This window comes from Phoenix dactylifera, chromosome 12 (genome assembly GCF_051530095.1).
Source record: "Phoenix dactylifera cultivar Ajwa chromosome 12, Ajwa_hap1_PhDact_Kaust_v1.1, whole genome shotgun sequence".
Taxonomy (NCBI): domain Eukaryota; kingdom Viridiplantae; phylum Streptophyta; class Magnoliopsida; order Arecales; family Arecaceae; genus Phoenix; species Phoenix dactylifera.
In genome coordinates, this window is record NC_143201.1 from 30,277,557 (window position 1) to 30,293,049 (window position 15,493).

General features: G+C 37.6%; 1 protein-coding gene across 1 annotated transcript; it reads right to left on the bottom strand.

Moving 5' to 3' along the window:
- Nucleotides 1-1,716: 1,716 nt before the first annotated feature.
- PRMT10 (protein arginine methyltransferase 10) lies at nucleotides 1,717-14,064 on the bottom strand. The gene is made up of 8 exons (XM_008787044.5): nucleotides 13,667-14,064; nucleotides 13,273-13,465; nucleotides 13,064-13,169; nucleotides 4,680-4,869; nucleotides 3,117-3,302; nucleotides 2,953-3,036; nucleotides 2,671-2,870; nucleotides 1,717-2,099 (listed from the first exon to the last, which is right to left on the bottom strand). The coding sequence occupies exons 1-7, from the start codon at nucleotides 13,868-13,870 to the stop codon at nucleotides 2,694-2,696; spliced, it is 1,140 nt and encodes a 379-aa protein (XP_008785266.4). The 5' UTR covers nucleotides 13,871-14,064; the 3' UTR covers nucleotides 1,717-2,099; nucleotides 2,671-2,693.
- Nucleotides 14,065-15,493: the final 1,429 nt, after the last annotated feature.

Consider the following 15,493-nt stretch of genomic DNA (forward strand, 5'->3'; position numbering starts at 1 on the left):
CATAGATAACTGCAATAAGTTAGATATGTATGATGAATACGGAAGTGTGGATGACCTTGTTAAAGATTGCTTGCAAGAATGGACAAGTTTTAGTTTTTTGATTACTAAGATAGGAGGAAATCTAGCCAAAATTAGGTGAGGGCATGACTTGAACACATTGGTATCAAGCCTTAAAGTCTTTTACTAATTGGATCCAAGCATGTTATTGCCATGGGTAGAATTTATGCCAATTCTTTTCATTTATCTTCCCTATTCTCTTCTTCCCTCTACACTTCTTTCTTATATCTTAGATGCTGAATTTTGAAGAGAGAGAGAGAGAGAGAGAAGAGGAGGAAGTGGAGGGAAGGGAAAGAAGAAAAATAAGGTTGAATTTTGAAAAAACCAAGATATATAGCTCATCCATCTCCATGATTTTTTTTTCTCTCTTCATGTACGTTCTAACATCAAAGTATCTCATGCATGAAATTGGATGAAAGGTTATTAAGTGGAAGTTGCTTCCTAATAATTCAAGTAGCATCAAAATAATACTGAAAGAAGAGGAAGATGCATGTGACTTACCTACTAGTATTCTTGTCCATGACAAGATCATGGCTGCCGCCCACAAAACTTGAATATAAAGATGCAAATTAAGGTCCAAGCTATAGACTATGGCAAAAAAATGTCAGCCCTCTGATTAAGTGGCAAGAAAGTATCGCCGGAGCACCAAACAACAAGGTCATTCCACATGATGGTGATCTAACCTTGTAAACTTCACCATCATACTAATGCAAGGATTTTTTTTTTTAGGTGACAAAGACTCATTGTTTAAGGCCGGTGAAATCCACAACAGCCTATCCAAGTTCCCCTTCTTCTTCTTTTTCTTCTCCTCCTCCTCCCCATAATCTTTCCTTTCCTCCCTAAACCGGTCCCCTTGACACTGTTTATAGGCAGGATAGGTTGGCTAAATCAGGTTGATCCCACTAAGTGACGTACCTAGTTAGGTTGGTTACCTAAGGGAGACGGCACTGGCGGAGTGGTCAAGAAGGTAACGACTTGATAAATTAAATACCAATGGAACCCTCAAGAACAATACTTGTACGAATATCCTCTTCTCCATTTTATTTCCGCTCATTTGCTTAAGACAATAAAATTTCTTGATAATGATTTGGTTTCTCGGTTTTAGTTCAAACTTCATATCTTTACCATTGATTTTAAATTTAAAAGTTAAAATACCAACTATTTATTGAATCTTGAGTTTCCCATAAATTCTATTATGCCAAGATATCGCAAAAATGCAAAAATCCGGTGAAAGTCTTAAAAAGATTAGTCTCTAAGATACATGACCTGTTTTAGTATTATTCAACACCCAGCACCTTGACAGAAGGTTCACAATCCAATCTCGCATGCTTCCAATCATATTGGTGCAAGTACAAAGAGCGATTACAACAACCGGTGAACATCACCTTGTTGCTGAATGTTGATCTCCAGTCAAGGAAAACAGCTCATTGAAAAGTGCGAGCAACCAGTCGAGCAAATATACGTTAGATTGGAAAATTTTGTGCAAAGCACGACATCGCTTTCATCAGCAAGGTGGAGATATCATAATTGAAATTATAAGTTCAAATCCATGATCGGTGAGGCTCTTACAAAATCAGCAAGGTGGGAGATTCTTTTGGTAGGTGCAAGATGTTGGAGATTACACCAAAAGTCCTATTTTTAACTTACTGGCCACACAAATTTATGCAAGCATTCATTGAAATTACAAACTTAAATCAATGATATGTGGTGCTATTACAAGATCAACTTTAGCAAAATGTTGGAGATTACGACGCAGGCAAGTCCACGTGCACAGTTCTAGCAATAAAACATAAGACTTTTTTGGAAAAAAAAATTATATCCATGTATCATACAAAAAAAATCTCTTAATAAACTAACAGAATACTAGATCCTGAAGGAACACTGCAAATGCTAACAAAATTGCAAGCAATCACTGCATTTGCCATTCCGAAATGAAATGGCTTCTCTTTACGGGAAAAATATCGAGCATATATGACCCCACTGCTTAGATTGGCAGTCCAGATAACCAACAAGATCTAATGACATTCCCTTGCCCACCAACCCTGCAATGCAGAAAATCAAGATTAAGAATTTATTTTTCAGAAAAAAAAAAGAGGTAGCAGCTGAGAATGAAGAACTGAATCCATCCAAGTTAACCCAAACATTGATTCAGACTGTGATAGAACATTCACACATACAGTAATTATATATGATTTGAAGGCAAAGGGAAGCACCAAAATGGTAATTTTCTTGAGCTGTGTTCATGCACACCAGGCATATTTGCCTCTCTCTCTCTCTCTCTCTCTCTCTCTCTCTCACACACACACACACACACACACACACACACACGGAGGCAGGGAGGAAGGGAGATGATTTATGTCCAAATTTAATATAGCATAATAGGAAAATATGGTTAACAAATTTGGCAGAGAAACAAAAGAGGGCTCGATATTGCATAGGGAATCAAATACAGAAGTGTGGTTTGTGGATGACAAATGTACTATCTGAGACATGTCAAACTATGTTGGCAGCCAGGAAAAATTGGTTGACAATAAATGGGTGTTTTGTGTCCGATTGGGTAGATGATTACAAAATTATGCTTGTTCTTGTTACATAACAGAAGCGATGATATACCTGTATTGTTGCCACAGGTCTCCTCATTCTATATAGAACTTGGAAGTGACAGGAGGAAGCCACTTCCCAGATGAATGCTGTAGTTCGTAGGTAAAGTCCACATCCATCAACCGGTGATTCTCTTTAGAGCGGGTCATCAAAAAAGAGATCATCACTCTATCCCCTTCATGAACTCTAGGAGGAGGATGCAACAAGAATACCTGGTCACACAACGAGAAAATACTTGTGAATGTTCTTTTAATAAGAAACATTGAGAGCAGTAGAGATTTGATGAGCATCCACCTGTTGGCCCCAATGTGTTGTATTGTCTACGCTGGGAGCAGTGGTCAACTCAATTTCATGCATCGCCGGGTTCTGCACACTACCCTGAACAGTTCAATCAACCAAAAAGTGTCAGTAACCTTTAACATAAACAATACATAATTTATTAGAAAAAGGAAACATACTCGAAAATGGACATCAAACCACCCAGCAAATCCAGATAGTCTTGTCCTGTCCATATTGATTGACAATGAAAATTTTGAAGTAACATTACGAATTTCATCCACAGTGGCCATCAGACAATCAATTTCCTTGATGATAGAAGGGGTTCCTATCACTTGATTCGGATGAAGGTTGCTCCATGATGATGTCTGGAAACATATTATCTATACAGAGTGAGCATATGGACAACAAAATGATATTAAAATAACCATAAAAACGAGTTAAAAAAAAACAGAATATGGAAAAACAAGTGAAGGCCCTGAGGGTCAAAGAATCAAAACAACCAACAAAGAGATAATTCCATATTAGAACTGCTGCATTGGCCACCTAAACAAAGCTGGAGTTCATGGACTCAGAGAAAAAACTTAATGGAGCAAATCTCCTGCTAAGATTTAGCTTCTCTCTTCCAACTGCTGAGTTGCTCCACCAACTTCTTAAGAGAGTCTCATATATATCAAAGACAATAAAGAGACACCTAACCAGAGACCAGATGAGGAATAAGAAACATATATCAAGCATAAAATAAATTGTCCTAAAAGGCATGCACACCATCCACATTTGGCGCCAAAATGTTCGCCATAATATTGACACTACCTGGAAAGTGAAAAAGTACACAGACAACAGACAAAAAACAGTTTTTCCCTGCCCAATGGGTAAGTCATCCAAAATTGAACCTTAGAATTAGTGCTTAATTATGCCCATCAAATCCTTTAGTCCAGCATTGCTTAGCTGGCACGGATGTCGAGTGCCCACTTCCCGAGTTGCCCCAAGTGACAGACATTTGTGCCCATATAAAGAAATTTTAAGAGGAAAAAAAATCAAATATAGATACATTTTGCAATGTAAACAATACCAATAATATGCATACCATGACTACGTTCATACCCATATAGAAGATGCAAGGTTTGCTGGTTATGTCAGGTGTGTTTACACATATACATGCATTCGGGCAATAAAATGGAAAATTCTTGCATATTGGATTCATACTGCAGATTTTCATCATACACTAACCACCCATCTGGTCAGGGACTGTCAGATCCTCACCACAAAGCAAGGCCATTCATATGGAAGGAGTCAACATTTTCTATATTGCAGTCATCTCCTATGATCCCAACCAGTATGCGACCACAAAAACCTTTTGAGAATCAGAAAGTTATAACAATGTAAACTAAATACAAAAGAATTTGTCGCACATGCATGCAATAAACATCAATCAGATAGCATTCCTCTGGATTTAAGACATCTAATGATTTTTCAGATTTTCACTGAACCCAGAACCCACCAATACAGGGTAAATAAATTCATAGTACAACAATCCCACCCTCGCCCCATGCATTCTCAGAACATCTAATTGTATGAAAAGTAGCAAAACCACATTCTTGCAAACATAAAATATTTATAGTTTTAAAAATGAAGGCCACAATTAAGAGGTATCTTTCCTCACCAGCAAGGTGAGTGCATATACCACATTTAGAGCAGTATTATTTATGAGAAGATTCAAAGCAAATGCAAAACATAGTGTGCACCTTTAGATAGTACTTCTCATGCTCTGCATGGTAAGGTTTCGTCAGAACATTCATATTAACCCCATAATGTGTTTCAGTCTCCTCGACAAAATTATACCAGTCATTCATTGCACATTCCAAGTCGTTCATTTTCTGATCTCCTAAACCAGATCTGATCGGTGCTATCCACATACGAGCATGACTGGGGTACCTGAAAAAAGGAAAGACCTCTCAAATCAGGTGCAACCGTATTAAGAGTGTTTGTCAACTGCGATACCAATTCAACATCCATATGTCAAAGTAAGACTAAAAGTACTCGCAGTCAAAACTCTATGTATAAAAAATCATGCTATAACAATAGCCCCAATGACCAAGAATGTGAAAGCACAACTTCACACAGATACATAATAATGCCCAACTCCACTATTGAAAAAACCCAACATCACCTTCACCGGAATGGCATAACAAATAAAACATTGCTATCTAGCCCTCACGATCACATTAAATTCACTTCTATAGAAATTGGGATTCTCTTGATACCATCCACTAAAACATTAATAATTTTTAGTACAAAAACAAGATTTGACGAATCATTCTTTCCAAACACTTAAACATATCATCAATGTAAGGACTTGAGCGGGCATGTGTTTAGTCCCATATCAGCATACACCAGGTAGGTTTTGAGTACTTATACAGAGCCAAGAAACTCAATTAATACCTTCCAGCTAGCTTTTTTGGATGAGGAATTGGGTCGTGACAAATGGTAGCTATGTAGACTAGAGAACACTACAGCACAGATCCGTTTGGATTAACCATGGCTGATCACGATGTTTGTGATTGAATTTGTAGTATCTGTGATTGGATTTGAATAGATTTGGACCCTTAGCCTGGCAAGGACACTAAGGCTTAAATGGAGAAAGTATGTGAGGACTTACACGGGCATATGTTTAGTCCCACATAGGCTATGCACTAGGTAGATCTTGAGTATTTATACAAGGCCAAAAAATCCAAATAACACTTTCTGGCTAGCCTTTTTAGATGAGGTCCTAGGTTATTACAATCAATGTTGTAGCTCATATGATTCTCCTTGCTTTCAACTACAGTACAAGCAGGAATAGGCTAATTGAAGGAAAACACTCAATAAGTGATTGATTTCTAAGCTCTTATTCTTAGCTTTTTTTTCATGGACCTAGGTTTATTGGCAGCATATATAGAAAAAATAAGGAGGTTAACTGTATTACCACTAATATTATCCAGGTCCCTTTTACAAAGCAAAGATCATGGTAAAATCAATTTCAATATAGATAACATGAAGCATAACAATTTTTTGTCAGTAATGTCATGTACGAAGTCACAAAGAGACCTTTGATCCCTTATCCAAGTATAAAGAAAAATACACTTTGACCCCCTCAAGTTTCCGTGAGAAATACTTAGTCACCAAAACTTTAAAAAGTGTCAATTTGCCTCCAAAATTTATTTATTATGACAATACAATCCGGCCCGTTATCTACTCCCTGATGCTATTAACAGACATGCTCAAGAGACTCAAATGCCCTCTATTTAATGACTATTAAGGAAAAAAAAACAACTAACTCCATCTCTCACTCGAATGAACCCTTCATGGGGGTGATTGAAGTACCCCTCAATCCTTTGCCTATGGCCCAACTCCCCTCAACCCCACCAAATTGCCTTCACCATCATCCTCCCCAACCACCTTGCCCCTTTCCTATGCTCTATATCAACTAATTCAATGGCTCCATCGTCTCGCGGAACCTGCCGCCCAGATGAGACTGGCTATGTCATAATTTGTGGCCACACAACGGCCATTGCCGACCTCACCATGCCCTTCTTCCAACCGCTCCCTTGCCCCATACGCCCAAGGCACAATAGCAACTGCATGTGCAACCCCACATGCCCTTCTTTTTCATTTCTACTCTCTATCCCCAATGCCAATTCCCCATAATGTTGCCTCTCCCTCATCCCCACCAAACCCGCCCGCTAGGTCATTGCCTTGCTACCCACGCACTTGGAGGGAGCTAAGATGGAATTCGTGCCATGGCTTACCCCAACAAGTACCATGCCACTAGGCCCGATGTAAGCTCTCCTATCTCTTTGCTATTGCACTGATTTCTAGCTTGTTTCGATGAACATGTTGGATATAAGATGATTGACCATATTTCACAAGATGTGGCAAATTCTTTGAATACAATCCAATCCAAGGCATTGCTAGGAATCAGTAGTTGAATTGCCTGATATTTTGCTGATTCCTAACTTGGTGGGTTTCTTTTATTTGGGGTTATTTAAATTGTGTGATGGAATCAATGCAAATTTGATTGGAAAGCATGCATGCCTATAAGGGAATTCTCTTTTCCCCGAGATGGGAGAGGCAAGGGAGTGAAGAATTTCACAGAAAGCAACTAGGGAGTTGCTGCAATGGGACAAGAATGCTAGATACTAAAGGGTGGTGGAATGGTAAGTGCTAGAGTGGGGTTGAGGGGAATAACCCACTCTTTTCGATGCCACCTCAAATAATAAGAGCAAGTAATAATGAGTTACTACTATCTTGGAAGGGGGAGAAACGGAGAGGCACAAGCAACAATAGTTCATGATCTCCATCCAACCATCGATGAGATGGTGACAACAATGACTCTAGACTTAAGGAGATGCTTGAGGAGACAAGGAAAAGAGTCACAATGATGGTGGTGGTGGAGGAGGCATGGCTCAACAAGCAGCACCACATCAACCTCCGGCTATTAGCATCCAACGCCGCCTTCCATGTGGCATATTTGCCTTCCACATGTCCAGTTGAGATCCTTGGCTATGAGCTCATCAAGAATAATTTCTTCCAGTAGGACTAATAGATCCACGGCCGCTTAACTCATCTTCCACTACATCACCCTCAAATGATCCCTTTGCTTCCTCATTAGCACCCTTCTGGTGCCATTGGCTTCTTGAACAACCTCGCCTTGAGAACATCACCGGCATTGGGTTCGTCATCACCTCCAACATGATTCTTGCCAAGAAGTAACCACCACCTAAATCCAATCAAAATGGTGTCTTTTTTATGATTTAAAAAAATCAGATTTCTTCATTTCTAATGAAAAAATTAGATTTTTCATGATTGCTGATTCAAGTTTCTTGGGTTGGGTGGGAATTTAGAGTTGTAGAGCATGAAATTGAATACTTAAAACATCTTTTATACATTAAGGGATAGGGGTATTTTGGAATAATAGGGTAGTTAGTTATCACGTGATAGTCATGTGATAATACTGTCAAAGGGAGATGGAGAGCTGGACTACATTGACACAACAAAATAATTTTTGGACGCTATTGACACTTTTTAAAACATTGGTGGCTAACCCTGTGTTTGGTTGGGGTCATAAGTGGAAGGATGGATGAAGTTGGAAGAATGGATGGCCTCCATCCACCGTTTGGTTCAAAAATTTTTAGGAAGGATAGATGAAAAGGAGGGATTGCCTATTCATCCGAGCCCACCAATTTGCATCCTTCCAAATTAGAAGGATGCAAGGATGGATGGAGTATGTGAGGGGTGGATTACTATGTTAACAAAATTACCCCTCATTGATTTTTTGATAAAATCTTAACACTTCTTTACTTTTTATTCGTTTTATTTATGTTTTTATTTTACCACTACTATTAACCCTATACCATTAAATTTTATTACTAATTATTTTAATTTTAGTACACAATTTTCATAATTATAAGTAAATAATTAGAATTATCTTCTATTTTTTATTTATATTCACTATTTTTAGTTAAGTATTTATATAAAATTAATTAACTATTTAAATTAACTTATAAATTAATTAGTTATTTATATAATTAATATATATATAAAATAATTCATACATAATTAATTTTAAAATTAAAATTAAATTAATTATAATTAAATAATTATATTTTTATATAATTGTAAATTATAAAGATTATAAGTTTATATATTGCTCTATATCTTTATAAATTGATATTAATAATAATACTTTTTTATCAAAGGATAATTTAGTAAATATGTTATACAAATATCATCCATTTTTTCTTTCATTCCTCCCATACCAAACAGAGAAAGGAATCATTCCCATCCATCCTTCCAATTTCACCAAATACATGGGAGGATGGATGGATAACCCATCCATCTCTCCCTCATCCTTATCCATCCACCTCTCCCTCATCCATCCTTCCTCCCCTATCCATTCTTCCTTCAATCAATCCTTCACAACGAACAGAGGGTAAGTGCTTCTTGCCAAAACTTGAGGGAACCGAAGTATATTTTTCCTAAATATAAAAGAACACATGAATGAATTGTGGCATCTAAGTCAATAAGGCAAAGCGTGAGCTTTTATAGCATGAAGTATAAGAGTCATGTATTTTATTTACTCAAGGATATATAAGAGCTAGTGTGGAAAGAAAAGCGTGGAGCATCTTCAAATCATGCCTAGACTCAAAAATTGGAGTTTTCATTTAAAAAGTAAAAAAAATAATTTTGAGCATGCACAAATGCAAAAAAACTACTATGTGAGATACCGGTCGATGATCGGTTTGGCATGGTATGGACCGTACCGTACCATTTCCAAATGTTCAATCTCTTTTTAATTTTCAAATTTCAAATAAAAGTCGGCAGACGGTTTGCTGACTTCACCAGAAAAAAGTTAGCATATGGTTTGCTAACTTCAAATTTAAATTTAAAATAAAAAAGAGTTCCAAAATAGAGGATCGCAATTGCGATCCTTTGCTTCGTTCCCTTTCTTCCTTGTTCCGCAAAGGATAGAGTGGAAGAGAGGGGGGAGAGGGTGGGATGGAGCGGCGGCCAAAGGGGATGGGGACCTTCGTGAGTAGCAAGGGAAGGGGGAGCAATGTTCGCAAGCAAGGGTTTGGAATCGAGTCGACAGGTGGAGAGAAAGCATAACCGAGGCACAAGGGGAGGGGAGAGCATCGGAACCAAGTCCCAAGGAGGGAGGGGGGTTGAACTATTTTAAAAGGTTGAAATATGCCAGTCGCTGATTGGTTCGGTTCGGCAAACCTTGTCATGCGTCACCAATAGATCCTCCCACACAGAGCCTGGTGTTTAATTACTAGACAAAAATAGTTAACAAAGATAACTATGGGAAAAAAAAAAACTATGTATTCGCTCTCTCTTTCAAGGGAAAAATATCAAAAAGAAAATTAGCCTTCTTTTCTTGAAGTAGATGCACTATCTTTCATTTTCTCCACCTGATCTTTGCAACATGGATTGACCCATGTATTGAACTTCAATGGATTAAAGAATAAGTTGCTGAAAGAAATGGCAGGTAGTGCAGCATGAGGCTAACATAGTAAAGTTCTTGTTTTCTTTTGGACTCGTTTGGTTCACGTGCCTCATGTTTGGTGGAGGTTTCAAAGAAGAGAGATAAAAAAGTAGCTTTTCTATGAAAATAAGTTTCCCACATTTCATGGAAAAGAAAAAACCATGCGAGATACGAAAAGGCCACTTTCTTACAAGCTGAAAATTGTGGTAATTTTTTTCCCAGAAATACCCATAAGCCATCATGATATTCTTAATAGCTATTTTTAATAGTTAATCTTAAACTATTAAAAATTACCGCAATATAAAGAACTTATCTAACTATTAAAAATTGTTAGAACTCTAAAAACTCAACCCAATAAAAAAATTTAGTACCTATTTTTAAATATTTAAAAATATTTTTATTTTTTAAAAATTTAAAAATAGCAATTAAAAATTATGCATGTGATGTTTTATAGGTATTTTATATAATTTTATTAAGGGCATAATAGGTATTTTACACAACTTTTCAAAAAAGTAGATACTCGACCAAACATAAGTCATTTTGAAAAGTGTGTTTCCTATATCACTTTCGTATAGTCAACCAAACATACAAAAATCATTTTTCCAAATATCATATATCTAGGCATCAGCTTTCTAGAAAAAATATTACCGTGAGGTAAAATTCTTTCCGCACACCAAATAAGACCTTGTTTAATATGCACTCTTGCAAGCACTTCTTAATTCCTCTTTCTACTTGTAGTACTTCTCTTTTACCCCCATGCTCAAACAATTTTCTTGCATATTGCAACATCTTATCCTTGAACAATTTTTCACATTATTTTTGTGAGCATTTAATTGAAAGTATCACTATCATTATAAACACTTTCTCATTCCAGGCCCTATTCCCTCCACTACACTTAAACTGATATTTATCAATGGCCCTTTACTACCTACATCTCTATTCATTTTAAATATACATTTTCCATCTATTTTGTGAAATTTCATATCCTTCAACTGTGGCAATCATGGTACACCGTATCCGTCAGTACTAATGCGTACTAGGCATATAGTATCGAACTGGTATGGGTACTCAATATGCCAAAATCGATTTCTATATTGGGCGTACTGACACTGTACCAAGATTTTACTGGTACAGGCTTCGACATCGAGATGGCGAACCTTGGAGCAACATTTGAATCTTGATTGAAACAACCACATCCAATAACAAAATATAAAGCATAAAATGGGCACTTCGCATGAACTTCTTAATTCAAGCCATGTGCCACCCCACAGTTTTCCACGAGTATTCTGATGTTTTTAAATTGTCTCTGCTTGAGGCACAATTAAGTTAGTTTTTCTTTCCTTTCTCTCTCTAAAAAATGGTTGAAGATTCTTATAATGAAGTTGCTCCCCAAACTAATGAAATATGATCTTTGAACAGCAACCAAGCCTATTGGATCAACAACAGGTGTAGTTTAGGAATCTATTTTTGGCATGTTAGTTGTACAACAAATTCATACAACTGACCCTAAGTGGTTTAGGATTAAGGCTTGGTTGGGTTGAGTTCAGTTGTTAGTTTACAAAAAATTCATTATGATGTCAAAATTTAAGGTCGCCACGGAAGCCAACAACTTAATCTAGAATACAACTTAATCTAGAATAGAGCTAAAATTTTGGATTTGAATCAAGAAATTATACACAAAATCATTAAATTGAACCAATTTATTTCATTGATGGTGCAATTATTTGTTGTTATGACCTTAGTCCAACATATGTATTTCAATTTTTCGTTCTTTTACTTCTGATTACCAATTTCTTCACTATCCTTTCAGCAATAAGCACCAAGACCACTTGCACATTTTCCCTTCCACACATTATAATGCTACTTTCTGCATTGAGAAGCACAAGCATATGAGAACCACTATCACACTCTGATTGGTAATAGCATTATTAGGAGAGATGTCAGAATATAAAAGGCAGAGGGTTGCCACCTTTGCCCATCATCTTTTTCCCCTAATAATGTAGGAGAGGCAGAAGCAGGGCCCTACCTTTTATTTGAATGAAGACAGAAATTGACCCAGGTTTCTAGTATCGATGTTTAGAGACTTTACCCATCAAAAATTTTAAGCCATGCAAGTTGTCACTATTTGTTAAAGGGTTGATGTCAGAATAACAACCAGTCCAATTCCTCCAATATGGAACCTTCTTTGATCTAGAGTTGCACTCCATGCCCAACCAAATTTTTAATTTTCATAAAACAAGGCTAAGTTGTCTATTCAGACTAAAATCCTATTATTTACTAATTAGAACAACATATGATGACAACATCATAGGATGTCCTCTCTAAGCATAATCAAATAGCAAGAAGATCAAAAGACCTACTATATTTCTCTCTTTATTTTAACTATTTTAGCTTAGATAGCTTTTTACAAGAAAAAAAAGAATTGTAGAAAGATAGTATGGAAATGGGGGGAAAATAATCAAGAGAAATGGTTATAAGATCCAATTCAGTATTCCTCTCTGTTCAGCACAGAGCTACATGCTGAAGTGATGGCAAGTGTCATAGTAGTGCAACTAAAACTCCATAGAATACAAGCAGCAAATAACACTGAAGGTTACACTAGTATATCTGATCTTATGGTATGTTTTCACTAGAATAAGTGATAATGGAGCACTACAGCAATATTTGTCATGTAAGTTTAATGATAAACCAGCCATATTGGAGAACTGAAATATCCACAAACGTGAAAAGGGCCGAAGTGGGTATATTTTGACAAATTGTTCGGGGAAAAGATCTCTACAAGTCCAGCAATCATTGGTTGAGCCACTGTCTTTGAAAATTCTCCCACAGATTTATGATGGACCCACCAAAGATAACATAGTGTTTTCTAGACTTGCATGGACCATAGTTTTTTTTCCTCTTTTTTTACTTGTTTTGTGTTCACACTCCTTGCATGTGCAGTACTTTAGACAAATAAGATGTGTGGTATTTTTAGGGATGGCCTGAAGATGGCAATGACCTGGTTCATAAAATTGGAATAGAAAAAAAAAAAAAAAACACCACCAATACAACTGAAAATAAGAATTCACGTGCACTGAGAGAGACGGAGCATCGGCAGCTTACATTATTCCATCGGGTTTCAGCCAACGGTCACGTGCACATATTACGGAGTCTAACATCGACTCCCGCAGAAGAAAATATCCCATCCACTCCGAGATTATAACATCAACTGTAGACAGAACCAAACCCATAAGATCAACCCAAATTTTATGGTCATGTATTATGAAGATGATTATTGAGTTCTTGCAGTGCCAGTATGGGTAACCGCTGACCTTTCTCAGGCAAGACAACATCTTCCATCGAACTTTCGACCACTTCAACAATGTCACCGACATTGTTCGCTTTAACAAGCTCACGGGCATGGTCGGACATCTTGGTAGCTTCGACAGCATACACCTTCTTCGCACCAGCTTGCGCGCACCAGATTGCAAGAATACCGCTACCCGTGCCAACATCCAGCACAACCTATGCGTTCCACCAAATCACCAAATTAAACCCAGATTTTCAAGAACACAACTTATTGATGCAAAATTTCAGGACAAACACGAAAACCCTAGGTCAAGGAATCTTAACAACTCAGGCTAAAACTCGGGAATACAAGAAAGAGAGCAGAACAAGAAGAACAGATAGAAGAAGGGGAGGGAAAGAAAGATAGAGGGGTGGGACCTTTCCGCGGAAGTGGTGCTTGTTCTGGAAAACGGCGTTGTGGTAGGCGTCCATCCGGACACGGTCGGAAAGCATCTCCTTCTGGTGGTAGAGGAAGGCATAGGTGCAGAAGTAGTTCGCGTAGTCCACGCCCTTGTCCACGGCCGCGGCCCTGCCCGCAGACGGATCCGACGATCCGTTCGCCAAGCTCGCCATCGACGCCATGAGATCTGCGAACGGAATAGAGAGGGGAGCGAAGGGAGGAGCGGGGGCCGGGAAGCGGGCGTAAGGCGGAGTAGAGGCCCTTTTATAATGGCATCGACCGACCCCTAGGGCTTGTTCCCTTCTCGGTCGGTGGGCGGGAATGGGGAACCATTTGGAGGTCCACCGAACTAGTCCGTGGGATTCTCATCGGACCACGGATGGGTGGGCTAGCTCGCTTGAATTGAACTTCCTACGGGTAGATTACGAAACAAATCTCGCGTTTTATGGCAAATTTTTTCGTTGATTTCTTTGCTGCGCTTGCATGCTGCCATGTCATTGAGAACCTTTAATGTGATGATGGAGCATGATATAGAAGATCTTTTTTTTTTCCTCTTTTTTCAAGATATTTGGGATATGTGGCTTTTTTTTTTTTTTTACGTTCCAAGTATATTAATGCAAAGTTTACAATATCAATACCAAATTTTATATCAGTACTATGCAAATATCAGGATGGATATATCTAGATAGAAATCGGTATGGCAGGACATCTCCAATTCTCTTGAGTTCTAGTTCGACATGTGTATGGCACGGTATTGTCGTGTTATAATGCAGTACACATCATAGGATATTTTTTAAAATTTTTGTTTATGTACAAGTAAATAAGAGAGATACTAGAGAGCAAGTTAATTCTCCAAGAGCTTCCATTTTCAAAATCAAATGTTGACCATAAAAATAATGGTTATGTCTAACCATAACTTCGATTCTAAAATGGCTTTATAGAATTTATGGCTTCATGGGAAAACTCCATGAGAGCCTTTGCATAAGCTATCAACAAAAGGCAATTTCTAGCGGGCTTTCCAAATATGTTGAAGCTATAGCTTAAATGTAAGTTCGACGGTAATATAGAAAAAGCCATGGGCTAAAAATAATTCTTATGGATGACAAAAGATAGCGAATTATGTTCCAGCTTGAATTCAAACCATCTGATTTCGTATCAAGCAAGCATTCTCAATCATCGAAATAAATGCTTGGTAACAATATTGTTTTAGTAATTTATTAAATATATTATGCCATTCAATGATGTAGAAAAAGTGGTATCTCCTGAGCGATTTGTTGGTAACGGCCTGCACACCGGAAGTAGCCTTCCTGGGTATTATTAACCCTTAAGTCCCGATAACCGGCAGATGTATCCATACAACGTAGTATGCGATCGAATTTGCGGACTTACCACGTAAAACCTGCTTGCTACATGCTTTAATAATAACAAAGCCATTATTTAACCCTCTTAACCTGTTTGTATCGACTTCTTAAATCTTAATTTAGACATATACTGTGTTCTCAGCCCGAAATTAGCAATAATTTTAATTTTATGCCAAAAGTTGAAGTTATGATGTCTCGGGCCTAACTTTCTCTCAAAGAAAGAACAAACTCTTAAGGAAAGAACCATAAAAGCTAGTTGGGGGGGACATGGAGGAAGTTCCCGCATGATGTTGGTTTCTTGAGATATGTATGTATGTTATCTTGGTCATACTAGTATCCCTCCTGTAGAGTTCATCTTAATGTTTCTTCGAATATGCCTCGTAGTTTGGCAAATTTTTGAAATGGTTGGACAGCCTCGTTCCAATCTGGGGACATAAATAGTTG

Bases quoted from the DNA above. Each gene is read 5' to 3' on its own strand.
- PRMT10 (XM_008787044.5), bottom strand. From the start codon at position 13,870: ATGGCGTCGATGGCGAGCTTGGCGAACGGATCGTCGGATCCGTCTGCG. The intron at 13,170-13,272 runs GTCAGCGGTTAC...TTCTGTCTACAG, and splicing joins TGTTGTCTTGCCTGAGAAAG to TTGATGTTATAATCTCGGAG. The intron at 4,870-13,063 runs GTAAGCTGCCGA...TCCTTTTTTCAG, and splicing joins CTGAAACCCGATGGAATAAT to GTACCCCAGTCATGCTCGTA.